The sequence below is a fragment of the Salvia splendens genome, chromosome 8 (genome assembly GCF_004379255.2).
Source record: "Salvia splendens isolate huo1 chromosome 8, SspV2, whole genome shotgun sequence".
NCBI lineage: Eukaryota > Viridiplantae > Streptophyta > Magnoliopsida > Lamiales > Lamiaceae > Salvia > Salvia splendens.
This window is the reverse complement of record NC_056039.1, coordinates 5,288,508-5,315,627: the sequence shown is the minus strand read 5'-3', so window position 1 is coordinate 5,315,627 and position 27,120 is coordinate 5,288,508. Positions and strand designations below refer to the sequence as shown.

The 27,120-nt window shown below is 35.2% G+C and overlaps 4 protein-coding genes across 4 annotated transcripts; 3 read left to right on the top strand and 1 right to left on the bottom strand.

Moving 5' to 3' along the window:
- Positions 1-215: 215 nt before the first annotated feature.
- Positions 216-2,142, top strand: LOC121745461 (probable glucuronoxylan glucuronosyltransferase IRX7). The gene is made up of 3 exons (XM_042139379.1): positions 216-887; positions 965-1,215; positions 1,293-2,142. The coding sequence occupies exons 1-3, from the start codon at positions 300-302 to the stop codon at positions 1,756-1,758; spliced, it is 1,305 nt and encodes a 434-aa protein (XP_041995313.1). The 5' UTR covers positions 216-299; the 3' UTR covers positions 1,759-2,142.
- A 1,243-nt stretch (positions 2,143-3,385) lies between these two features.
- Positions 3,386-5,451, bottom strand: LOC121743641 (probable xyloglucan endotransglucosylase/hydrolase protein 32). Its single transcript, XM_042136970.1, has 3 exons — positions 5,113-5,451; positions 4,805-5,022; positions 3,386-4,039 (listed from the first exon to the last, which is right to left on the bottom strand). The coding sequence occupies exons 1-3, from the start codon at positions 5,410-5,412 to the stop codon at positions 3,682-3,684; spliced, it is 876 nt and encodes a 291-aa protein (XP_041992904.1). The 5' UTR covers positions 5,413-5,451; the 3' UTR covers positions 3,386-3,681.
- Positions 5,452-14,036: 8,585 nt separating this feature from the next.
- LOC121745583 (vacuolar protein sorting-associated protein 24 homolog 1-like) lies at positions 14,037-17,862 on the top strand. The gene is made up of 6 exons (XM_042139539.1): positions 14,037-14,409; positions 14,516-14,592; positions 15,545-15,647; positions 16,443-16,564; positions 17,352-17,540; positions 17,617-17,862. Exons 1-6 carry the CDS (start codon positions 14,298-14,300, stop codon positions 17,680-17,682), a joined length of 669 nt encoding a protein of 222 aa, XP_041995473.1. The 5' UTR covers positions 14,037-14,297; the 3' UTR covers positions 17,683-17,862.
- A 5,052-nt stretch (positions 17,863-22,914) lies between these two features.
- LOC121743879 (transcription factor RAX2-like) lies at positions 22,915-24,587 on the top strand. The gene is made up of 3 exons (XM_042137270.1): positions 22,915-23,154; positions 23,243-23,372; positions 23,824-24,587. Exons 1-3 carry the CDS (start codon positions 23,019-23,021, stop codon positions 24,422-24,424), a joined length of 867 nt encoding a protein of 288 aa, XP_041993204.1. The 5' UTR covers positions 22,915-23,018; the 3' UTR covers positions 24,425-24,587.
- Positions 24,588-27,120: the final 2,533 nt, after the last annotated feature.

The following is a 27,120-nucleotide window of genomic DNA, read 5'->3' as shown; positions in this document are numbered from 1 at the left end:
ATATATATTAAAATTCGTGTACTAGTAGTGCACAAGTACTACAAAAGTGTATGGATCAGAGTTTTACACTTTTACCTTTTTATAATAAAGTTCACTTTCACGCTCTATTTTTCTTGAAGCAAAAACGAACTCCCAACAAACTATTCCATCATCCATCACATATCCCTTGTTTCTTGATTTCCAATCCCCAAACATTAACCAAACTCAGAAAGCCCCGTTTCAACCACTTCTCCTTCGTCAATCCACACTCTCCACCATTGTTTTAAGAGAGAGAGAAAGAAAAAGAGTTGTATGTGAGGATGAGACTTTTCCATGGAGCAAGAAGCAGCAGAAACCAAGAAAAAGGCTTCTGCTACAGATATTTCAAATGGATTCTCTGGTTTTCCATCTCTTTCTACTTCTTCTCCTCTTTCCTAATCACCCGCCACAAGCCCACTTCCTCCATTTCAAGAACCACCGTCTCCCAAAACAAAGCCTCCCGCGCTCTCATCGAAGAACCATTCAACAAAAATACCCACGGTAAATGGCCTCTCAACGGAATGAAAGTCTACGTCTACGAACTGCCGCCGAAATTCAACTCCGACTGGCTAGCAAACGAGCGGTGCAGCAACCATTTATTCGCGGCGGAGGTGGCCATCCACCGGGCCTTGTTGAGCAGTGACATTCGGACGTTCGAGCCGTGGGAGGCCGATTTCTTCTTCGTCCCCGTCTACGTCTCCTGCAACTTCAGCACCGTCAATGGCTTCCCCGCCATCGGCCACGCCCGCTCCCTCATCTCCGCCGCCATTGATCTTGTTTCTTTTCAGCTCCCCTTTTGGAACCGCAGCCGCGGCGCCGACCATGTTTTCGTTGCGTCTCATGATTTCGGCTCTTGCTTTCACACATTGGTAATTATGAAATCTCTGATAATAATATGCTTGTGATCGATCGATTGATTACGAATTTATCGTGTTGATGTTTGTAGGAGGATGTTGCGATTGCGGATGGAGTGCCGAAATTCTTGAAAAATTCAATCGTTTTGCAGACTTTTGGAGTGAAATATAAGCATCCATGTCAGGATGTGGAGCATGTAGTGATTCCACCGTACATATCACCGGAAAGTGTACGGTCAACGCTGGACTCGTCGCCGTTGACCAGTCGCCGCGACATCTTCGCGTTTTTCAGGGGTAAAATGGAACTTAACCCCAAGAATGTCAGCGGCCGTTTCTACAGCAAGTAAGATTAATTCTCTTCACACATTCGCAATTTGTTAATTTTTCTGTGAATTAGTAAAAAGTTATTTTCAATCGCAGGAAAGTCCGGACTGAAATATGGATGAGATACGGCGGCGACCGGCGCTTCTACCTACGGAGGCAGCGTTTCGCCGGCTACCAGTCGGAGATCGTGCGGTCAAAGTTTTGCCTGTGTCCGTTGGGGTGGGCCCCGTGGAGCCCGAGGCTGGTGGAGTCGGTGGCGCTGGGGTGCGTTCCGGTCATCATCGCCGACGGCATCCAGCTGCCCTTCCCGGCCACCGTGCCGTGGGGGGATATATCTCTGACCGTGGCGGAGGGTGACGTGGACACGCTCGGGGAGGTCCTCGAGCACGTTGCGGCGACTAACCTGACTGCGATTCAAAGGAACCTGTGGGACCCGGCGGTTAGGAGGGCCCTACTGTTCAATGTTCCAATTCTGGAGGGCGACGCCACGTGGCGGGTGATGGAGTCCCTCTCCGTGAGGCTCGGTAGGTCCCACAGGAGGTCAAGGATTTCTACGCAATGAGTTATAGGCTGACATGGCTAGTGGCTATTGGGTGAGGCGGGAATGCTTGTTTACGAGGTTGATGTATGTGACAGCTGGAATCTATTGGATTGCTGGGGATAAATATGATGTAATTTCTGGCATTAATATGCTGGTGGGACCCGGCAATGGGCGGTGATGTGGCGAGATTTTATTGGGTTGATATTGCGGTAGGGGCGGACCACGTTGTACAGAGAAGTACGCACAATCTATTGATTTTGCATAAAAGGGAAAAGAATAAATATTTTAGAATAATCGTTTATATTGGAATAGACTTTAGATGGTGTATCGAAATGATGAGACCCAAACCTGTTACCTTATCTAGGAGGATGTTATGCAATTCAATAATACTTAAAATTCTTTTAATTTGATTAAGATTCGTTATTTGGGAGAATAAATGTACCTTTCGCGGTAGTAGTACATTTCCACCAACTTGAATTGCTTACTTCTTTTCATGAAATTTTAGTGTGCCAACTTGAATTGCTTACTTCTTTTCATGAAATTTTAGTGTGAACATCTCAAGCCTTATTAAAAAAACGTACACTCGCAGTTTTGAGTGTTCCCAAAATATGAACGTACACCGATTCCTCTTTTAAGGATCAAAGTCAACTAATGTATAGTTAATTTCCATATATGTTCAACCTTGTATGGTACACTCATCTACCTCCAAATAAGAATTCATCAAAATAACAAAGTTGTAGCAATGATTAGTACTGCAACCCACGTTTGTACAATTTATAAAACTAAGCTAAGTAAGGGAGCAACTTTTGAATTTTTAATGAATAAATAATTTCTTTCATATAGTCAAGTCCTTAATAGGAATATTAAATCTGTTGATTTAGCCTCACTAATCTCCAATCGTCCATAGAAGGGAACTGGATATGTTCCACGAGCAGTTAACTGGGGATTAGAATATGAATATTTATGTATTAATTTAATCTACTCAATTAATTTAGCCAATATTGCCCTTCACTTAATCATTAAAAGTGGGCCAATATAAAAAGGTATTGAAAGTGGATTGTGGATGAGGCCCAAACCACCATACGCCACGATCCAGTTACGAATATCGATTTTAATTTGATCAATAAATTTACAAGTGTAATAAGTATTTTAGTTCAACAATTAAAACGTCAAATTATTATTACAATTAATCGACCTTGCAGGATGTGCTCTCTTACAATCGGTAAGCAGAAAAGTATTATGATATGGGTTTGGCCACATATTATGTACTAAGCATATAACGAAAAAGATGCATAAAAATATGAAACTCTTTCATAAATAAGTACATAGTACTCCATTCGTCCCGGCTAAGATGACATATTACTTAGGCAACACGAGATTTTAGGAGTCGTTGGGTAATATAGTTAATTGGCGAGAGAAAGAATAAACGTAAGTATTAAACGAGGAGAGAAAGATAGTTGAAAATTTAATTGGATATATAAAAAATGGTCAAGCGTATTAATTGTAGAAAGAAAGATATTAAAAGTAGAAGTATGTTAGTACTAGTATTTTGGTTGAGACAAACTAAAAAGAAGAGTGCGTCATCTTAGTTGGAATGGAAGATAGTACACCGTACTTTGTAAATTATAAACTAGCTAAAGAAACAGAATTAAAGTGTAAACATTAACCATCTATTGCAAATTTTGGAATTCACATGTAAAAAAATACAGTATACATTTGGTGGCAAATTTCCTGCCTTCAAAGTTCAAACCAAGCATCTCACAATCACACAATATAATTATAACACACACGCACAACTGAACAATCAGCCACTTCCAAAACATAAAATTATGGAGGCTTGGACGCTACACACTTTTTTTACTACGTGTAAAATCCATATTGAAGAAGTGGGGTCCATCTCAAGACACTCCAAAACGTTGACACGTAGCATAGATCTTTCCGAACCTAGCACTCCGGCGTTTGCCTATGGTCTCTTTGGGAATCCCTACAATAGTCATAAACCTTGTAACGGCTCTGCACCCACGCCAGCGCCGCCAACTGCTGGCGGCTCAGCCCGGCCCCGCCCGACGGAGAGGCGGAGGCGGGGCGGCACGAGGCGGCGCCGGCCTGGCAGCCGCCGATCTTGAAATTGTTGTATTTACCAACAAAGGGCTGGTGGTTGTAGTCGGCCTTGTATTTGCCATTTTCGGTGGCCCAAGTGGAGGCATCCCATATCGATCCGTACACATACATAGGCCTTAATGGAAATGTGGCATCGCTCTTCCTCGCGTATCTTCTAATTGGCACATCGTCGACAAAATATCTGCATTTAATTCCACGTCAATTGAAAATTCCATTTTCAGACACGTAGCGGAAAAGCAAATCAACTTATTGTGTTGATAGAGAAGCACTAGGACGAATTAATTGGACATGTATGCTGTTCAGCTGTTGTATCACTGCATAAGTTCACTTATATAATGCACCCATAATCATGGTGGATTTGTTGAAGATTTGTATTTTAATGTTAAAATAAAAGTGAAAGTTGTTGAAATTTGAAATATTGAATGAAGACAACTGATTTTATCTTAAAATGGAAAAAAAGAGAGACTCTAAATGGGGGATGTATAGAGTCTTTTTTTTTAAGAAAATAATAATGTTATTAATTATTACACCCTCTCAGAGTCTCACTCACTTCCAAATGTCGCATGTTTAGGAAGTGGACAAATATACCCCTGTTACCTCTAACTTTTGTAGAAATAGAAATGTGTGCAAAACTATAGTGGTATTGAAAAATTAAACAGTGGAGTAATAAATTTGGTAACTTAGACATCATATTTGCATAACTTTTTAAAACATGACACGTATTTAGAGACATTTATTTTCAAAATTGACCATTTTTCTGGTGACATATATAGTAAGTATGTGCAGTAATTGGAATGTTAGAATCACAGTACTAGACTACCTGCATGACGACCATTCGCAGACTATCAACTTAATTAGTTTCTTAATTACATAATTTATATAACAAATTACCAAACTAAAAAAGATAATGAAATGGATTAGTGTAGGTATATTTAAGAAGACTGACATGATCTCAGAGGGATTCCAAAGGATAGCATAATTGTGGAAATCTTTGGTAGGATCGAACCAGAGATGGAATTTCATCTCTCTACCGATGATATTTCCGTCGCCACTCCCTCTGACGTATACATTTGTTTGAAGAACGTAAGGCTTCCCCTCTGTCGTGCCCAAGAACTCGATGTCGATCTCATCGTGGTCCCCTGGGTGCTGTTCGCTGTTTGAGAGCTGCCATTTTGATCACAATTCTCAATTCAGAAACCCTCTTGAATATAATTAATTCTATAACAATTAATAGACAAAAAAAGGAATTCTTACATAGAAAGATGTAATAACTCCAGCAGTATATCCGGGTTGAAGCTTTATAGCAGCCCCAAAATAGCCAGATGAATAAGAACTTAACGACTTGAATCCGCTTCCTGATGTTCGATCAAGCCAAATGGTGAGCCCACCTTGGTCGAGCCTCTGGTGCTGAGAGCCCCAGAGGTTCCTGAACCCTTGGTTGAACCCTACCGACCCGACCCGTGAGCTAGGGTAGTAGCCAGGTGAGGGAGGGCCCTGAGCATTGTTTCCCAAAGGGAACATGAAGAGGACGAGGAGAGAGAGGAGAGGAGCCATGAGATGATAGGGAAAGAAGTTTGCAAAACACTTTGTAGTTTGTAATAACTTTTGTGTGTAATAATTGTGTATGGAAGTGAGGAGTATAAATAGGAAGATTATTGGGTCCCACATGATGAAATTTTTTTGATAAGGAAATTGAAGGGAGATGTAGTTGAGACAAAAAATTAATAACTTTTGTGTGTAATAATTGTGCATGTATCTTTTTGGCAGTTTTTGTGCTTGTTTTAGTGTTTTTTATGAGCTAGGTAGCTTGTTAGTTAGAAATAGAGAATTGCTCATTTTTCGAAAAGTTCTCTTATCTTTTTGCTTTTTTTCGGTTGCACTACTTTTTTTCTAATGATTTGGTGCTACAGTACAAGAATCTTATTATTATTTGTATTAATATGTATTATTGTAGAGACGGAGCTGAATTAATTATTTGTAGGGTGTTCTATTTGAATTATTTTATTTTATTTTATTTTTATAACAAACTTATCGGATTTCTTATAAAAACAATACCTTAGGAATGTCAATATATAAAAGTTATAGAAAACTAGTACTCCTACTTAATAATAGTTTGATGAAGTTTAATTAAAGCACTCTTTATGTTAGTACTAAAATTAAGATTAAAGTGCTTCACGATGATGGTGATTATTAGACATATCGTTATACAAATTAGACAAATATATGATCGGAACACAATCTTTATGCAAAGACTAAATATTTGAATCACGGAGATGCATGGATGTATAAAATTGACTATATAGAACCAATTGACTCGTGAATTCCTTTTACAATATATATGTACCGTTTAATTAAAAAATAGCTCAGTCTGTAAAAAGAATATTATGCATACCATTAATCCAAAAGAGAAGAGAATTAAAGAAATTAATATTCCGGTTATTTTCACTTTGCCTATATTATAATCTGCTTCTGGGACAAGAAAACGTCGGAAATAGTAAAACAGTTAGCCGTCTATTCTTAAATTTAGTTTACTTTAAAATGTACACTCAAAATTTATTTTAAAAGTTGTAGGATCATTAGTCATTACATACATAAAGGAAACTTATCTACTTTCATGAAATTTCTCTTTGAAGAAAAGTCTCAGAAGGTATGTGGTTTGATGGTTCGGTTACTTGCTTTTAATGCTATATTCTTTCATGTTCTCATTTTATTACCATTGAATTGCAATTTGTCTTTTAAAACCATATCAATATATTTTTCTCTCATGTGGTAGGTTTGTCAATTAAAGTCCCTGTTCACTTGACTTTGCACATATGGAAATGGTCTTAAATGTTTAAACATATGGACTATCTATTTTTACTTAGTATGAGACATTCTCTTTCAACCCAAAGCATTACCTAAATCTTAACCTTAATTAATAGATAGACTCACATTACTAGTCTAGTATTTTATGCGTGTAAAAGTTATTAAAAAATTAACAACCACTAATTAAACTAGTTACTAAAAACATGCAGTTGAATTCAATTACTACATGGCAACAAAACCTCTAAAAGGAAATTTCTCATAAGGGAACTTGAACATTTTGGGAGTATATACTTATAAAATAAGTATAATTCTTAATTTATAATTTAAAAGGGAAATCGTTTCTAACATGTTAAAAAACAATTAACCAAACGTGACAATGATTTTAACTAGCCAGTGAGAAACGTTTATATATTATTAAGTCGAATTCTATACCCTTTTTTTCCTATAATAATCAATTTAGTTTTTCAACGGAAATGTATAATATAGACTAAATATATTATGATTCGAGAAATATAGACCAATGCAAAATTCCAACTTATTTATTTCAATCTCTTTTATGACATGTTGAATTCTTGTCTGCTACTATATGTTATGGCCGGCGCCATTTTCAAAAGCATGGGATACATGTTAGTAGTTCTGAGTTTTTCAGATATGTACATATAAAATTAATTTTATTCGCAATATTCATCTTCATCGATCGTGTCAGATTTATAACAAAAAAGCATTAATGTGTTTGATCGACCCCCAAAATTGAATTTGAATTGCGTGAATATGTGCCATATCACTTATGTCACGAGGAATCGTGGATGGTTTATTTATAACTAATACTCGGTAATTTTGTGTTTTGGTGTGTTTTTAACACATGCATGAAGCAATTATTATGAAAATAAACTAATAATTAGGCAGAAGTGATTAAATGGGAAAGTTTAGTTGTTGTGCTATATGCATGCATGCACCCCACAAAACACATATACTATAAATTATTGCATAGATTACTTCATTTGATTTTAAGCATTACTAGTGGTGCTGAAATATGCGTTGAATTAGTTGACGTAGAATACATAATCGCATAATTATTTTTCTCGTTTACTCAAATGATTCAACTTGTTTAGCTCCTTAATACAAGCACCGGGTTTTTTTGTTGAAAAGTCAATTAATTATATTTCATAGGAAAATAATGCTAGCTCCTATATCATAAAATAGTGTTGTATGTTGAGATAATTAACACGAGTTTTAAAATCTTGCATACTGTGATTAACTATTAACTTTTTCTATCATTTATTCCTTAATTGACGAATTAACTATTGATTAACTCGCATTAAAAAACCAATAGTACATTGTAATTAATTTCCGATTATAATATTTAGAATAGTGATACATACTGGAAGCACAGTAAAGTTTGTACGGACATATAATTTTGGATGATAGCATAAAATAATTGAAATGATTAGTTTGGTGGGCAATAACTTTCAAATCCAAAAATTTGTTTTCACAAGCAATAGCTATGAAATGTGGAAATTAATTGAGACAAAATGTTTTTATTTTCAATAGTTTTGGTTGAACGCTACCTAACTGACCTAATATATTTCTATTTTAATGGGGACCTCTCTGCCGACACTAAGCCCTCCGGCGATATGAAATTTATAACTGTCGGTATATATTGGATTTAGCATCTTTTATTTTTAGTAATTTCCATTTCATACATGCCACTATTTCATTTTGACTTGACTTTAATTACTTATCGAAAATAATTATATTAGCACCACTTCAAATCGGATTAAAAAGCAACCTAGCTCATTGGCATCAATACTCATTTGTTTTGTAGCATTTGAATTCTTTATGTCAATGTATACAACAAATTAATTTATGGGTGGTACTGGTTTAATTAATTACACCAAACCAATAAATTAATCTATAGGTTCTATACTGATAGCTAATTGAGCTCAATTTTGACATCAGTAATTAATCTTATACTTAAGTGTATAATTCTTTTGTCATGAGAAATTAGAACTTCATAGTTTTTGTCGGCATCATTTGTCTTCTTCTTCTTCTTCATAATATGAGCTTAGGGGGGCAAAACCATTTGTTTTTGGTCTAAATGTCGCCAAGGAGCACAAACCTATACTTACACGATTTTATAGTCAATATGCAATAAATTAAACATACAAGAAATCATAAAAAAAATTAATTAACTCCCATGTTATAAGATGTAATGTTATATATGCGCTGATTGACCAGGACAATTACCCATAAAACAGGCCTTATTCTATGTTAACTTGGTAAATTAACTTGCTACTACTAAATTTCATGTTTCGTTTTAGTTGGGATGGTCAATTATACGATTTAAATGGGAATAATTCATTTTTGTAATTCGAATTGTCTATTTCACAATTTTCGTATGATATCGATGCTCCTATTTATGTCCATTTTAATGATTAACACGAATCTTTTTCAACAAATTATATGATTTATATACCTACGCGTATTATAAGATTTAAATAGTTATAGCTCATTTGTTTGGCCCAATATTAATTGTGACAGATTGTACGTAATAATTCGACAATACTTCCACATCAATCATATTATATAAACATGGAAAATAAGTGCATTATTAGCATGTCACCAAGAATACTTATTTTTTATGTTTTGATAATTTCAGATTATATATATATATATATATATATATATATATATATAGGGTTGCAAGATAGAACCATTCTTAAGTGTAGAACCTAGAACTCTACATATTTTATTCATTGGATGAGGAAAAAATGACGGTCAAGATTAAAAATCATACATATTAGACTATGTTTTCACGACATTCCGGACTCAACATGTGAAAAAACTCACATGTTGATGGAAGAATGAATGAAACGAAGAAGAGTCCATGCATGCTTTATTTTTTCACTTATCTGCATTCACCCATTAATAATAGTTTTGGTTGTAATGGAAAGTTGTTGTGCAAATCAACACCATTGGATTAAAAGATCTAACGACCTCCGTTTGGCATTTGTTCTACGTTTAAGAATGGTTCTACGTTTAAGAATGGTTCTATCTTGATCACAATCATATATATATATATATATATATATATATATATATATATATATATGGGAGCGTTATTCTCCTTTTCACATCTTAGATCATTTTTCCTTCTTAATATTACGCGTTAGATCTAAGGCATCAACGGATCAGATTGATTCTATAAAACTGGTTCCGTGTTGCATTATAGAAGGTGGTTGTATGTATTACGGGTTATTATTGACATTTGACGGAAAAGTAACTACCACATTTTGGTATCTGCGAACAATGCACCACATGGTCACGAGTAATGCATATAATTGACTATATAATGCACAATATGTGAACTGCAATGCATACGAATAAGATGTACCATGTTATGATGTTTGGGCACACGTTTCTTGTTTCCCCTAAGGGTTTAATAAGCTTAGGGGCTAGGGTATAGTACGTAGACACGTATGTAATCTTCACATGGTAACGAGTAATGGATATAATTGACTATATAATGCACAATTTGTGAACTGCAATGCATACGAACAAGATGTGCTGTGTTATGATGTTTGACACACGTTTCTTGTTTCCCCTAAGGGTTTAATAAGCTTAGGGGCTAGGGTATAGTACGCACGCATTAATAACAAATTATAAAACGATACGAATAATTCACCAAATTGTCACGAGTAATGGATGTTATTAACTATATAATGCACAATATGTGAACTGCAATGCATACGAATAAGATGTACCATGTTATGATGTTTGACACATGTTTCTTGTTTCCCCTAAGGGTTTAATAAGCTTAGGGGCTAGGGTATAGTACGTAGACATTACTAACAAATTGTTGTTATTGGAATATACGTATGTGCATTATTTGGTTTAGGTAGTGCATTATGTAGCTGTTAATTGTCATTATCTCAATATATTATGCATTATTAGAGGTATTGTGTATATGGGTTAATCAACGGATTGAAGATTACATACGTGCATTTAGTAATGTCTACGTACTATACCCTAGCCCCTAAGCTTATTAAACCCTTAGGGGAAACAAGAAACGTGTGTCAAACATCATAACATGGTACATCTTATTCGTATGCATAGCAGTTCACATATTGTGCATTATATAGTTAATAACATCCATTACTCGTGACAATTTGGTGAATTATTCGTATCGTTTTATAATTTGTTATTAATGCGTACGTACTATACCCTAGCCCCTAAGCTTATTAAACCCTTAGGGGAAACAAGAAACGTGTGTCAAACATCATAACACAGCACATCTTGTTCGTATGCATTGCAGTTCACAAATTGTGCATTATATAGTCAATTATATCCATTACTCGTTACCATGTGAAGATTACATACGTGTCTACGTACTATACCCTAGCCTCTAAGATTATTAAACCCTTAGGAGAAACAAGAAACGTGTGTCAAACATCATAACACATCACATCTTGTTCGTATGCATTGCAGTTCACATATTGTGCATTATATAGGCAATTATATGCATTACTCGTGACCATGTGGTGCATTATTTGTAGCGGTTTCCAGCCATTATTAGATTACTATTGTACCCTTATAATGCACAAAATATGACAAATAATGCAACACGGGATTAATTACCCAATGTTGATCTTGACCGTCCATTTCTCTAATCTAATGGCTGATATTAAGAAGGAAAAAGGAGGAAATATAGGAAAAGGAAATGAATACATCCCTATATATATATATATATATTAGATATTGATGAAATTCACTGTTCCAAGATCATTAATTCATAGTTTGAGTTCAAGTCTTCGGCTAAAAAAACACTATAAATTTGTGTTCTTGGTTCGAAGCCCCGATCAAATGCTTTAAAAAAAATTCTTAAATTTTTGAATTTTGTGTGAATCGTTAAATAAAAACTCATATTATCATATCGAAATCTTAAAAAAAATGTCTATGGAATTCTGAATTCATAATTCCGAGTTCCAAAACACAAGTACGTACTTCTGATCTTCTTGATTTAATTTAATTTCAGTCTCATCATATATATATTTGTTAGGACAAACAAAGAACAGAAAATTCGATTCTCAACTTCTTACATTTAGAATTTCTAACTCTATCCATTCCTTTTAAGACATCGGTCTATTAGATATGGGACAAAAAAAACCAACTTTTCTATATCTACACATCCAGAATCCAATATGTGTATTCATTATTTCCACGCTAAGTTGTTAATTTCAAATAGACGTCATTAGTCGGTTACAAGTTGATTAGTTTAAGGGCATAATTCAAGGACAAAATTTAATAGGAGTACCCTACCGACAGTTGATCATCAAATGTGTTCAAGAATAAATGTATATATAGTATGACTAAATTCCAACGTCTTCTGTTTAGTGATAAGTTTATATGCATTATTATTTGTTACAAGAACTGAGATATTATGACCCTATGAGAAATCATTAAATGTTCATCTAATCTCTCTTGATAATAAGTTAAAAATAGTATGCTAATTTGATTGGGCTAAGACTTTGGAGAATGCAGTTGGTGGAGAACAAAATTTTCTTACGTCAATTATAGATTTGAATTCCTTTTCATCATTATCGTGATTGTGCCATTTTATAGTATAACAGTAATTAATTGAGTAGCATGATATATGAACATATTAATACTTTATGCTAGCTTAATTAATATCCAATTAAACTGCATGTAAAAGTTTATAAGAGATGGTTATATATACGCTGGAATGTTTAATTAAACATATAGTACACACTAAGAAAGCAATTATGCATAAGATAGATTAAGTATTTGCATCCACTAATTTTATGGAATAATTGCACTTTTGGTATGGTTGGTAGTTATTTGGCAATTAGGAGACTTGATTAAATCATGATTTCCACATCGATTCACAATGGCTGATATGATTTTATTGGGAGGATATTGAATTTTTTAAATTGTTGATGAGAGAAGCATCTTGTAATATTGATAAAAATTATTTTAAAAAGTAATGATAATAATCGATGACAGTATAAAAATAATGATGATAATAAGTGACAAAGTTTGATATTTTATGATGATGGGCCCAAAAGGAGATTCTGTAGTATATCCCCCTTGACAATATTTCTTTTGAAATCAAAATAAAAATTAAACTTAATATATAGTACAAATTTTACAAATCTCTAAAAATCATAATTTTATTAGGAAAATTTTATCTAAACCATAACTTTTTTGTTTTTTTAAAATTTTTTATACGTTATAACATCACCCTTGGGATGCGACCATGATGGTATACAATGGTGTAGTGAGTTAACTTCTACTCCTACAATAAACCTCATTGTTTTATTCATTGTGCTACTTATTTTGTACTACCAACTAATTGATGGCCTATACTGTTACATTCAACGTTACGTTGGCAGTTACCAGGCCCAACTTATTCAATTATTCGTAATTTATTCTACAATGTTGTGACTTGTACTTGTTTGGGTATGTCTTATAGGTTGCTAGGTTGCTAGGTTGCTGCTTGATGGATTTTTTTTTGGATTTTTTGGTTCAGATTTATTTATTTCTTTTTAATGTTCGGATCTCCATATCAGATTATTTATTTGAAGTAATACAAAATTTGAAATATATTTATGGTGTATTTTATACTCCATGTCCCATTAAAAATGCAACGTTTTCTTTTTTAGATTGTTCCATTAAAAATGAAATGTTGCCTAAAATGGTAACAACTCTATCTGTATTTTTTCATCTATTTTCATTTACTCAAAAAAACAACACTATGTAAAATTTCATGCCGATTTCCAAATGTTGCATATTTAATATGACGGAAGGTATATTACTATTATTATAATATTAAATATTCCATTCGTCTCATAAGATAAAAACTTTAGTGATAACACAAGTTTTAATATAAATTAATATTAAAGTATAAGAGATAGAAAGAAAAAGTAATGGAACACGGAGCATATCTCATAAGAAGAAATATTAGTACTACTATTAAATATAGAAAGGACTAATTTACCAAAATATAAAAAAGGAGATATTTTTATGAGAGTGATGAAGTATTAAACATTTATGTTGAAAATGTTAATGATAGATTTTTGCAGATTTTTAAAATTTCAGATTTTTTATATTTTAATGTAATTTTAGATTTTTTTCTAAAAAAATCGAATTTCATTATTTAGATTTCAGGTTTTTAAACAATTCTGACCGGATGAGATTCATTTGACATAAACTTTCATATTTTTGTATGAGATTGGATTAAGTCTTGAATATTCATCCCTAGTTTTCTGTCCAGACTAAATATTCAAATTATGTAGAGGTAATAAAATTAGAGAAAATAAAAAACGACGAAGGTACTGCGATAGATAGAGGGGTCAAAATTGTGAAGTACAAAGTGACAAAGGAAACTTCCCAGCTCCTGATCCACTCAAAAGCTTCGATTGATTTGTTCGTATGAATATAACGACTTCCATTTCATCTTTTCTAACATTCATCACTAAAATTTCCCTTGTGTTCTGAACAAGTATTCGGATCACAACCATATACATAACAGAACTCTAAAGAAATTCCCATATTTGAAAGAACAGAAAAAGCAAAATTTATTCTTTGATTGATTGCAAACAATCAGATTTATTATGGAGAAGATGAAGAATATATTGAAACCGAAACCTAATCCGCAGCAATTACTCAAAGATTGGCAGCGTCGCCTCCGCCAAGAGTGCCGCAATATCGAACGCCAAATCCGAGGTCTTTACTTATATTTTTATTTTTGATTTGATTTGATTTGATTTATCTGGATTGTTTTTGCAAATAGTGGATTTTGACTAGTGTTTTTGGTTTTTAATTATATTAGATATACAGAGAGAAGAGAAAAATGTGCAGAAAGCGATTAAAGAGGCTGCAAAGAGAAATGACATGGGTTCTGCTAAGGCACAGTAATTACAATTTAATTTATTAATCTGATCGTTTCTGTGCTTATATGTTGATGTAATTGATGATAATGAAAGCATGATCGGCTCTGAATTGGTTTCCTCGAGATAATTTATAGTTCTATACTGAATTTGTTTATTTTTTTGTATTTTATATTGATTAGTGGTAATGCTTGGATTTTGTTCTTAGTTCTGCGATTTCTGAAACTGATATCCTTGTTTGGAAGATACCAACTTTGGATCAGCAAGCTTGTTCTTAAATCAAAGGCCTGATTAGGGAGAGATTGACTATTAAGAGGGCATGGGTATGTTACTTGAGTATGATGATAATGGTCATGTCTCATGTAAGCCAACCTAAAATTACCGAAATGTCGTGTATAGTTTATGTATTATATCCTTCTAAAAAGTGAATAAGTTATCTAGGACCCTGATTCTGCAGATAATGGCCTCAAAAACATATTAGTATGTGGATTATGTCCTGAAATAGAAATCAACTGCACTTAGTGGGCATCTTAACTTGGTCATTTAAATGTTGTGTCGTCAAGGATCTTTGGGACATAGTTTATCAAAGAGTACTAAAATTTTGTATATTAGTGTTTTAGAAGGTTGATCTTAGTTGTTAAGGCAAGACTAATATGTCCATGTTACAAATCCAAGTGAATGACTCAGAGAGGGAGAGAGGTAACAGAAGGGAAACTTCAAATTAATAAAGCATGAGAGAATGCCATGCTCTCACTTGTCAGGGTTTGCACATATTTAGAATTATTACATTATTTTGGTTCCTTCCCCACAGAATAACTTCAAATTTGACCAGGTAATTTATGTCTTAACAACATTGCTATGTCAATGTGCAAATATTGCCAGTTCTGGATTTTGTGTTCTTATATTGAACGAACCATGAAAAGAACGTGGTTTACTATTCTGATATGCTGTTTGATCATTTCTCCTAACAGGCACTAGCGAAAGAAATTGTGGGATCTAGGAGGACTGTGAACCGCCTATATGAAAACAAAGCACAGATGAACTCAATTTCAATGCATTTAGGAGAAAGTGTTGGTATGATCCAGACTATTTCAGTTTTATTTTTGCTCTTACATGTTAATACTGCACATGAATTCTAATAGTAGTATCTAATTATGACCATCAATGTGGCATACTTTTTCTGAATTGTTTGATTCAAGTTCAGAACATTGACTACTTGAGATATGGGAATTTCAGTTCTTCTTTATCCAGAATTCAGAGTGTGATTGCATAAATGTGTCTTGAAACTGAGAAGGAATGTAAACTTAGGTTCAGAACACCAGCACGCTGCATGTTAAGATACAATACCAATACACACCTGCCACCATAATATTAATTTAAGAGCCATATGCTTAGTCTCACATGAACAATGGCTTAATGTCTTTTGTGATGATGCATCACGTCTCTCAGTGCTTTGTCTAGTCCACCAAGCTCAAGCATGATATGAGAAATCTTGTTGCTTATTGCTTCGTGCTGAATCAATGCTCTGAAGACCTGTGTCCTTTTATTACCATTGCGTCTTTATTTGTGAACCAGCCACTTTTTGCTAAAATTTACTAATAACAGGGAAGCAATGTATAATTTCTATGACTTGTCACGGCCTCACAGGTCTTTTTCTGTATTGGTATAGTGTTTTATTTAAATTTGTGTGTGTCAAAATGAATAAGATAAATGAGGAAAAATACATCTAGAGATTGAGAATTTGTTCTCTTCTATAAGAGATCAGCAACTTTTAAGGTTATACCATTTCCTTCTGTAATTGGAAAAATTCTTGCTAGCCTGACCGTGTAGCTAGGATTTTTCTTCAACAATTTGCTATTTGATATGCAGCTATTGCTCGTACGGTGGGGCACTTGTCAAAAAGTGCTGAAGTCATGAAACTTGTCAATAATCTTATGAAGTCTTCAGAAGTTGCTGTTACCATGCAAGAATTCAGTAAAGAAATGACTAAGGTGAGATCGCATTTTCTGGGTTATATGGATATACTTTCTTCATAGCCCTTATTTTGAACTGTGTTGCATATCTTTATTTGACCTTGGTTATTTGGTTGGGTATGTGACTGTGCATACTAAGAAGACGTGTGCATAGGAACCAGAGTGATGTGACAAAATAATAATCTCTGTTGTCATACTCCCGGAGTTTTTGGTCTTAAGTTTGAACTGTGACATCTTTTTGTTCCTTATCTCAAGTTTTAGATCGACCTTATCCATCGGCACACCTAGTTCATGGGATAAAATTGAGTTATTTAGGTTCTGGAGGACCAACGGCCTCTAAAACTGTGGGGGCTAGGTATTCCTTTGTAAAAGAATTTGTTTCTTGATTAATAGTAAGTTGTTGACTTGTTGCTGCTTATTTTATGGCTGCATGCAGGCACTTGAGCCTCTTTCAAAATGGACAATTGGAATTTTGTAGTGACTGTCAGTATTTTTACAGGTTTTGGCCTTGGCATACTATATAGTTTTAAAACCCCAGATTTCTAGTTTTACTACTATTTCTAAAAACAAACCTGACTTGGTGTTGTGTTTTTTTTTTGTTGTTGTTAAAAGGTATGGTATAAATTAGATATTGATATTGATACTCTGTAAACGCATAAAGTTATTGAACAAGGACTAGAAGAAAATGAAAACTCCTAAACTAGCAAGAGCTTGAACAAGCTCATTCACGGTGGAGATTAACAAATTTCATGACAGAGAAAAGATATGTTGAATCCTAAGGTAGTGATGTACTGTGTAATTGTAGGCTGGTATAATTGAAGAGATGATGAATGATGCGTTGGACAGTGCACTAGACTCGGAAGACATAGAAGAAGAAACAGAAGAAGAAATCGACAAGGTATTAGCAGCAATTGCTGGTGAGACTGCTGCCCAACTTCCTGAAGCAATTAGGAAACAGAAGCTGAAACAACCTGCAACTAGTGAAGATGCAGAGGTATGCTTTTAACTTGTCCCTCACTTATCCCCTTCTGTTTTCTGCTTTTAAACTTTTAAGTTTTATAAACTTGCAGGACAATGTGGACGACGAGGAAGAGCTAGAAGAGATGAGGGCTCGTCTCGCAAGAGTTCGGTCATAACTTTTATCTTTCTCTCTCTCTCTTTCGTCTTATTGAGTCAGTAAAGTATGGAAGGATCTTGGTTAGTAAATATTGCACAATGGTGGATTTGTACAATCTATTTGATAAGGCTCACTTATTGTTGTATTATAAGCTACGCTTAAGCATTATTTGGTAAATCTTATACTGGTATTTATGACATGATTCCAGGTTTATGTGAACAACTTTTCCATTGTCAATTAAGCAAGTTCTTCATTTGGATATTGGGCCATGATAAAATATGTGTTGGGCTTTTCAGGATGTAAGATAATGTTAAGAAGTAAGAGGGCGACGAAGGCCTAAAATTCAAAACCAACCCTCACGAAAATGATTGATGTTGATAGGATTGGCGACAGATATTACAAACAAGATCTTCCATCATTACTCCTTATCAGACCATCCACTATGCGTCTCGCGTCCCGTCTCGGAGAGACGGGACCACGGCGCGACGCGTTGTAGCTCGCCATCCCGTCCCGCGCCGTCCCGCGTCGCGTCCCGCATCGCGTCCCGTCGAGCCACGAGACTGGCTATCTCGCCACGCGCCTAAGCGACGTGGCGCGACCCGGCGTCGTGCGTGACGCCCACTCGCCGGCCCGCGAGTGGGCGTCGTCACGTGCTGACGCAATAAATTTTTTTTTTTTAAATTCGAATTTAAAAAAATAAAATAAAAGAAAAAAAATAATACCGTTTTTTTTGTTTTTTTTTAAATTTTTTTTTAATTAATTTTTTAACTATATAAATACTCCTAAACTCATCTTCATTTCACACACAACTACACATCTATTCTTCCTATCATCTAAATTTTCTCTCAAATTTTCATATAACAACTCAAGATGTCCGGCGACGGCGACGGCAACTACGGCGGTTCCGGCTCCGGCGGGTGGGATCTCAACGCGTTCGGCGATTGGGAGACCATGATCAACACATTGGGCGGTTCCGGTTCCTCAACGCCGGGGACCCAAGGTTCGGCGACGCCAGGGGGGTACCAACCACCCAATTTTGACCACAATGGCGGACACTTCCCGCTTCTGGTACGCCCAATTCACGGCCTGGTGGAACAGAATTGTGTATATGGCAGCACAACTTGGCCTTCCGACTCCCCCTCAACCTCGACCGCCTCCGGAGGATGATTAGCCGGCGGAGTAGTTTTTTTATTTTTCTTTAAATTTGTATTTTAAATTATGTTGTGTGTTTTTTAATAAAGTGTGTTTTTAATAAAGTGTGTTTGTTTTAATTGGATTGGGTTGAGAAAAAAAATAAAAAATGAAATTGAATGAATAGTAATTAAGGGACGGAATAAGGGACGGTTAAGGGACAGAGCGTTGCAGGTTCCGTCCCTTAGTTAAGGGATGGAGGAAAAAAGGACAGTGAGACCCTCAAATAGTGGTCAAATAGTATTTAAGAGACGGTTTAGAAACAGCGTAGTGGATGACCTCAATTTCTTCGTATCGTGTCCACCAGTGGTTAACATTTTCATACTTATTTTAATAACGAAGCCCTACACAAAGTAATAAAAGTAAAATGGATAATAGCTAATTTGGAAATTATATACCGTAAACAAATTTCAGTGTTGAAGTAAACAGAAAAAGGGTAAAAGAGGGCAAGCCAAGGTCAGTGAATTCGCAGAAGGGGTTGTTTGGTAATTTAGCAAATAGGGGCCCTGGCAATACTGCGACACGTTTCGAGCGCAGAAATAGTGACACACAACACACGCACGCAACCCCACTCCTCTCTCTTCTGGATTTCTCCACTACATTTTTATCCCTATACTCCTAATTATACTCTTTTATGTTAACTTAAATCTCCTATTTTACATCCAATTTCACCAAATAATCTGTCATCAGATCATTTTTAGCTGATTTTTAAAATTGCCATTTGAACAAAACGTTGACCAAACAGTATGTTAGTAAGTTTTTCTCAGCAATTTGGTAAAGAGAAAAGAGATTATACAAATATGCAATTATTTTACTCGCACATCATCCATCCATGTATAAACCAATAAACCTTGCAATTAATGTGAAACAATAATACTAATAGTTATATACACTTCATTTATTAATACCATGGACAATGATTGTAGAGTAATCGGTATCAATGTCGTTAATATGCTTGTTGCGAATGGAAAATTTCCAATTTTATGAATTAAATGATAGTTAATGATATTGAATTAGCTAATATAAATGGAGTATCCTATTAAGGACATGTTTTACTTTGAATTCATTTATGTTGAAAAAATTAAATAAATTTGAGCACCCGAAATATTCCGATCAGTTTCCCTCTGGAAAAAAGAGGAAAAGGGGTTTGAGGTCCACTTCAACAAATTAAATGACTTTATAAGTAGCATTATGTGAAGGTCAAATTGAGTTATCACGGGGTAATAAACCGAATATAAAATAATACAATAATGCTTGAAAAAATAAAATTCAAGCTTAGCTTGCCAACCATTGATTTAAGTAAATCAAACATTACTAATCTTAGCTGTCCCAAAGTCAATGGAGGAGAGGACACTTGTCTCCTTTCCTAAAGTAGTTTATTAGATCATACAATCTTAATTAATTTATGAATTGCATTTTTTACACTCTTGATTTGATGTGTTTTTTAAACAAAAGATTCGTTGTCTCACGAGAGAAGACAAAATATTGTGGGTATATCTTAAAAAAATGCATATTTAAGTAATGCTTTTATAGTAAAAAGTCGTTGCGTGAAGAGCCCTATTCGTCTGTTTTTCTCATAATTCGTGGTCTTCAATTTTCTATGTTTTCATGTAGGCTATATGTTCACAAAATGAATTGGTACTAATCCGAGTCATGCATGTCACTTCAAAATAGTTATTATAAGCGAATATAGATTTATGGAGTCAAAATTTATTATTCAAGCAATTATTGACAGTAATGCAACATATGAAAGCAAGGAAATTGATTAAAGTCAACGATATGTAATTTTAAGGAAATAATAGAGTTGTACTTATAACAATTACATGGTGTTATATAGCAGCCTTCTTTGAGATTTTATTAGTGTTCGCATTCACATATTAATTTAGAGTTATTGTTTTGGCTTTGGCAAATATACATCTTAACATTAAGATAATTTAAGCAGCAGTGTCAACAAAATATTTAAGATATAGTAGTCATTATCGATTGTAAAAAAATCAATAAAAGGGATAAAAGAAACGTCAAAGCATGTCTAGCTACTATAGGTAGAACAGTAGGATCTTCAATAAATTACGAATAAGATAATTCAGTACTTTTCCATTATAATGAGTATACTTGTTTGAATAATATGTACGGCAATATGAGAAACTTACTTACCATATAGAAATCAAAATTAAATGATTTAAGTGTAAAATAAGAGTATCTAGCGAGCACGAAAATGATTTTTTTTAGTGAGATGTTGTTCCGGAAAATGATCGGTAAATATGAAAAAGTGATCGGTAACAAAGAATTACTATAATTTGTTGATTTTATGATCATAAAGCTATTTATAAATTCATAAATGCATGTCTATTTGATACACTTATGCACTATTGAAGGTTGCCATTGAACACCAACATCCTACTAAACTTTTCCAAGCTGGAATTGTAGTTTTCGGAGAAAAATAAAGCCTTCTTGTGGAATGCCATTAAATAAAATAAGTAATGTTAATTAAAAGTTTAAAACAGTCTCTGTTCTAGAAATTGGTCATTTATTACAATATTGTTTTTAATGATTAATTATTTAAACCTTCATAAGCAGAAAATGGTCTTTATTAACGACAAACCGGTCCTAATGTAAAGAGTTGATTCTGTAGCCTTTTACTTTTTGTGTTTACATTTGATGATTAAATATTTAAAAGCAAGAAGTCATTAAATAAATCAAATTGCGCCAGACTAGAAAGTCGTAGTATATTGTAAGTTAGAGATCAATGAAAGTGTCACTGAATCTAATAGAGTCAATTTATTTGAATTAAATTTGTCCAAATTAGTAACTCAACCTAATTATATTTACCCACCAATCCATTTATGTGTGTTTGATGTACTACTCGTAATTAGCAAAGCAAAGAGGATTAACCTAACATTTTATAGTGTATACAGATTTGACAAAGTATATACTATAATATGGAATTTGGAGGTGGGTAAATTGTTAGGGTGGTCAGTGGTGGTGCTATGACAATTCAAAGAAGGGTAAAAGCATTGATAAGTCAATCCAAAAGAGCACCAGATCATATCAAATATAAATGCATGTATACTCCTCATCGTCATAGATATATAGCTGCCACAAATCTAAAAGATAGGTCATCATTTTCATCAAAAAATTTGATCACATATTCTGACCAGTCTGTTCTCAAAATCTACGTACCTATAATTAAACAGTAGAAAAAGCCTATACTCCACAATTATTCTTCAACAACAATTTACAATTTTACATCCCTTTTACTGTTGCGATCATCATTCAAACTTGTTTTCTGTGCTCAAGAGCCTTCCCAATAATCATCTTTTACATTTTGAATTTAAGATTTTGGGTTGACACATCAACAAACAGCTGCGATCAATTATGTTTTGAGATACAACGTAGATACTACTAGCTAGAGTGTTGTTGTGCAGCTTCATTGGAAATTACTATGGTAAAAGCTAAATGCTTCAATAATGTTATTTGTTCACCTTTGATAGCCTAGACACTCTTAGCAGAATTATATCATATTGAGTGTTCATATTACTAAACTGATAATATATGATTGTAATTGCTTTATAATACTCCAAAATACAGATTTTTACTGTGCTCACACGTGTAATTTGATTCAGTTATGGTTATTAAATAACAATCTAATGTTACTGCTATATTGTACACTGAATAAATTTTAATCCAATGACATGTAACCAGATCTTTAATCAGCCAATGTTTTTTTTAATACATGAATTTTGATTAGCTGGAAAGTTCAGCTATTAATTTATACAATAAAAACTCGAGATATATGTACGTACTTAAATTAATATAGTTATACAGTGTTTTGCAACAGTAACATCATTGACTAGTCGATCTGATTTTAATTAAAATTTGGGACTTGAAAAAAAACTGTTGGACGAATCTTAAAAATCAAGAAAGTGAGTGGGCATGAAATTCATGCAATTAATCAAATAAACTTAATCAGCAACGTACAAATCTAGTTTGACTTGTGATATAAATTGATGACTTTGGCACTGTTTCATAATCATCTTCCCTCAATAAAAAGCCTAAAGCTCCCACACCAAACCAAGTTAAATTACATAATAGCTTCTTTTGATTCCAGCCTATCAACATAGATGCACCAAATACTAAATTAGAGAGAAAAAGTTAAATAGAGAGATGGGAAGAGCTCCTTGCTGCGATAAGGCGAATGTGAAGAAGGGGCCTTGGTCTCCTGAAGAAGATGCAAAGCTTAAGGAGTTCATGGAGAAATATGGCACTGCTGGAAATTGGATTGCTCTTCCTCAAAAAGCTGGTAAACTACATCTCTCTCTCTCTCTCCTCTCTCATTCATCTCTTAATATAATTAGATTGTCTGATGTTGTTAGTGATGGGAATTTCAGGTCTGAAAAGATGTGGAAAGAGCTGCAGATTGAGATGGCTTAATTATCTCAGACCTAACATTAAACATGGTGAATTTTCTGATGAAGAAGACAGAATTATTTGCACTCTCTTTGCCAGCATTGGGAGCAGGTACCTCTCTCTCTCTTTCTTCACAATTTTTTTTGTATCTGTTTTGGGAAAGTGGAGACTCAATGACACTAGCCTTCATTTAGTTTAGATATATTAGGGATATCTTTCTCGTATATTGTTTTCTTATTCCATAAACTAAGTATTCTCCTATTTATAATAGGATAGAGTGTTATTATATTATTCAATTAATTAATGAAATCATTATCGTTTGTCGACTTGTGGTCTATCAAGAAATCCTAATTATTCAAAACTGTTCATTCTTCTTCTGCAAATTTTAACCGAAAACCAAAGAATAGCATGAAAAAGGAAAGCATAAACTGTGGGAAATTCGAAATCTGCTTTGAAAACTCAATAGATTCCTCCTCTATATTTAACATGTGATCATAAATGATCCTAAAATTTAACTAATTTTGTTTCATCAAATTACAATCAATTATGTCAAAAATTGCAGGTGGTCGATCATCGCAGCCCAGTTACCGGGGAGAACCGACAACGACATCAAGAACTACTGGAACACGAAGCTGAAGAAGAAACTAATGGGGCTGATTCCTTCTAAATACTCATTTCCAAACACCTTCCAAACACAGCCCCACTCTCTCTCTAACCTCTACAGAGATTTCAACTCGATTTATCTCCAAACCGCAAAATCACTTGAACCAGCGCCATTGCCATCTCTCTACTGCAATAATTCCGACACATTTTCGCTAACCACATCTCAGTATCCCTATTTTCCGCAAAATCAAGAGTTGTATAATGGGATGGAAAGCAGCAACATGCTCATGTTTGGAGGCAACGAAGCGAGCTGCTCTTCATCTGACAGCAAAGATCATGTCAAGCAGGAAGAAATCCCCTGCGGTTTTCAAGGGCTTTACGGCGGATTTGATCAAGGGAATCAGAAATTCATGCTTCATGAAGCCTTTGTTGATCAAAAGCCGGTTAATTTGGGGTGTGATATGGAGCTAGTTAAACAGCTCATTAGCAACGATAACAGCAGCGGTTTGGTGTTCAATCATGACGAGGGGAAGAGAGAGATGGTGTACTACTATAGCTAGAGTGAGAAAATTACAATCTGAAAGATTTGAAGGGGCATGGTTGGAGCAGAGACCCACTGAAGATTCTGATTTTAATTATTGAATGAAAAAAGAAAAAAAGAGTTTTGAGTTTATGGGGTTTTGTGTTGTGATGGAAAATTTGTTGGAAAAGAAAAAAAAAACTTCTTTCGTTGACAGTACATAGTAAAATCTTCTTTCCCTTTGTCGTTTCTTTAGTTCCATAACAATCATTATGTTTTTGTGTTCATCACCTCCTTGTCAACGAAACAAATGATCTGTAACTTCATCGACATTATATTGTTAAAAAACAATTAAGCCTTTGTTGTTATCTCACACTAAAAACTACTCCTCACAGACGTAAACTAGAAACAATTAATAATTTTTATTACTAGCATAGTTAAGTTTATGTAACCGGAAAAGTAAATCACCATTCACTATAAAAACTTTATCTTTTAAGGACACGAAAATCAGGACGCAATTATTTGTGTTGTAAACTTTAAAAAATTAACATCAATTAAGGCCGCATGCAAAAGAAAGTGTTCTTAAATTAAAGACAAATTAACTTCATCTTTTACCTTTTTAGGACACCAAAAAAATGACAATTTTTGAATCGTTTTTGATAAATTTAGAAACATATATTAGTGTCCTTCATTGCATTAAAAAATGGCATTAATGGGTTTTATTATTGTAGTGATTGAGATCAAATATCTCGAATATTCATGCAAGCTAACTTTGAAATATATCAACTTCAAGGCTCATTCTCTGAAGAGTAATTTATGATCTAAAGAAAGTTTCATACTTTTTCTATGCTGGCATAGTTCATAAGCGAAATTAAATTTGATGGGAATAGAATCACGATTCTAATGTCTATATTTCAAATATATGATTGGCATAACTTTTCTATTACAAATCATCGTTTTCTAAGGAAGATTAACCCATGCATGATGCCTATATAGTTTTAAGGCCATCCACAACGCTGTTCCTATACCGTTCCTTAAACTACTATTTGAGGGCCCCACTGTACTATTTTACTTCATTCCTTAACTAAGCAACGGAACCTGCAACCCTCTGTTCCTTAACCGTTCCTAAACCGTTCCTTAAATTACTATTCATTCAATTTCATTTTTTATTTTTATTTCCAACTCAATTCAATTAAAACAAACACGATTTATTAAATAACAAACACACTTTATTAAAAAACACACAACATTAAAAAAAATTACAACTAAAACTTAAAAAAATAAAAACCACACAATTAAAATCCTAAAAAAATAAAAAACACACAATAAAAAACACATAATTAAACGTGGGAAAATTAAAAAACTACTCCGCCGGCAAATCATCCTCCGGAGGCGGTCGAGGTTTAGGGGGAGTCGGAAGGTCAAGTTGTGCTGCCATAGCAACAATTTCGTTCCACCAGGCCGTGAATTGGGCGTACGAGAAGCGGGAAGTGTCCGCCATTGTGGCGGTGATGTACGCCACCATAAGTGTGTCCGAGCGTCCCCGCGAGCCCGATCCCGAGGCCGGCTGGCTTGATTCGCCTCGGCCCTTCCTCGCTCTAGCCGCCTTCGCCGCCTTCGTCCCTTGCGGCCGACGGCTGGATCCGCCGTATTCGTCGGGCTTTGGATACCCCGTACTCCCAAACACCTGCGGTTCACCCTGGCTGGCCTCACCGGTGTCACCAGACGAGTAGTTGCCGGTCGCCGTGTGCTTCGTGCGCTTTGAGGTTGAGCCCGAGCTGGAGCGGACACCGCCGGCCCACCTTTCCTCGTCCTTGACGAGCTGCCAAATATCAACATATTTTGTACACCGCCTTTGTTTCTTCGTTGCTGTACGGATGCCGGCCCAAATCCTCCGGTTCATCCTCCTGTTCCTCCTCCTCCTCGGCCGCCTCAGACGCAGCCCTGGAGCTTCCACCGCCTCGGCCTCCTCCCTGGGTGGGTGCAACGGGGATATCCTCCCGAATCTGGGACAATCCCTGCGAAGGCCGCGAGGCAGAGGGTCGAGCGTATGCATCCACATCGAAAGTGGGTGGTTGGTACCCACCTGGCGTCGCCGACCCCTGGGTGCCCGGCGTCGACGAATTGGAACCACCAAGTGTGTTGTACATGGTCTCCCAATCGCCGAACGCGTTGAGATCCCACCCACCGGAGCCGCCACCGCCGTAGTTGCCGTCGCTGGACATTTTGTGAAGAGATTGAATATGAAAATTGGAGAGGAAATGAAGTTGATTTAGGAAGAATAGATGTGTAGTTGTGTGTGAAATGAGGATGAAGTAGTATGAGTATTTATAGAATAAGAAAATAAAAATAAAAATAAAAATTAAAAAAATGAAAAATGTTAAAAAAGCGGTAACATTAAAGTTAAATTTTTTTTTTAAATCGAATTTTTTTAAAAAAAATGAATTATTGCGTCAGCAAGTGACGACGCCCACTCGCGGACCGGCGAGTGGGCGTCACGCACGACGCGGGGAGAAGCCACGTCGCCGAAGCGCGTGGCGGCGCGGACCGTGCCGCGGGTCGTGCCGTCGGCACCCGGCACGGTTTGGGAACGGTTTGGCATCGGAACGGAGGCTGCAACGCGTGCCGCCGCGGTTTCGTTCCGGCGGAACGGCCCGCGGAACGCCGACGGCCCGCGTTGCGGATGCCCTAAGAGCATCTCTAACCATTTACACTAAATTCAAATATATTTTAGTG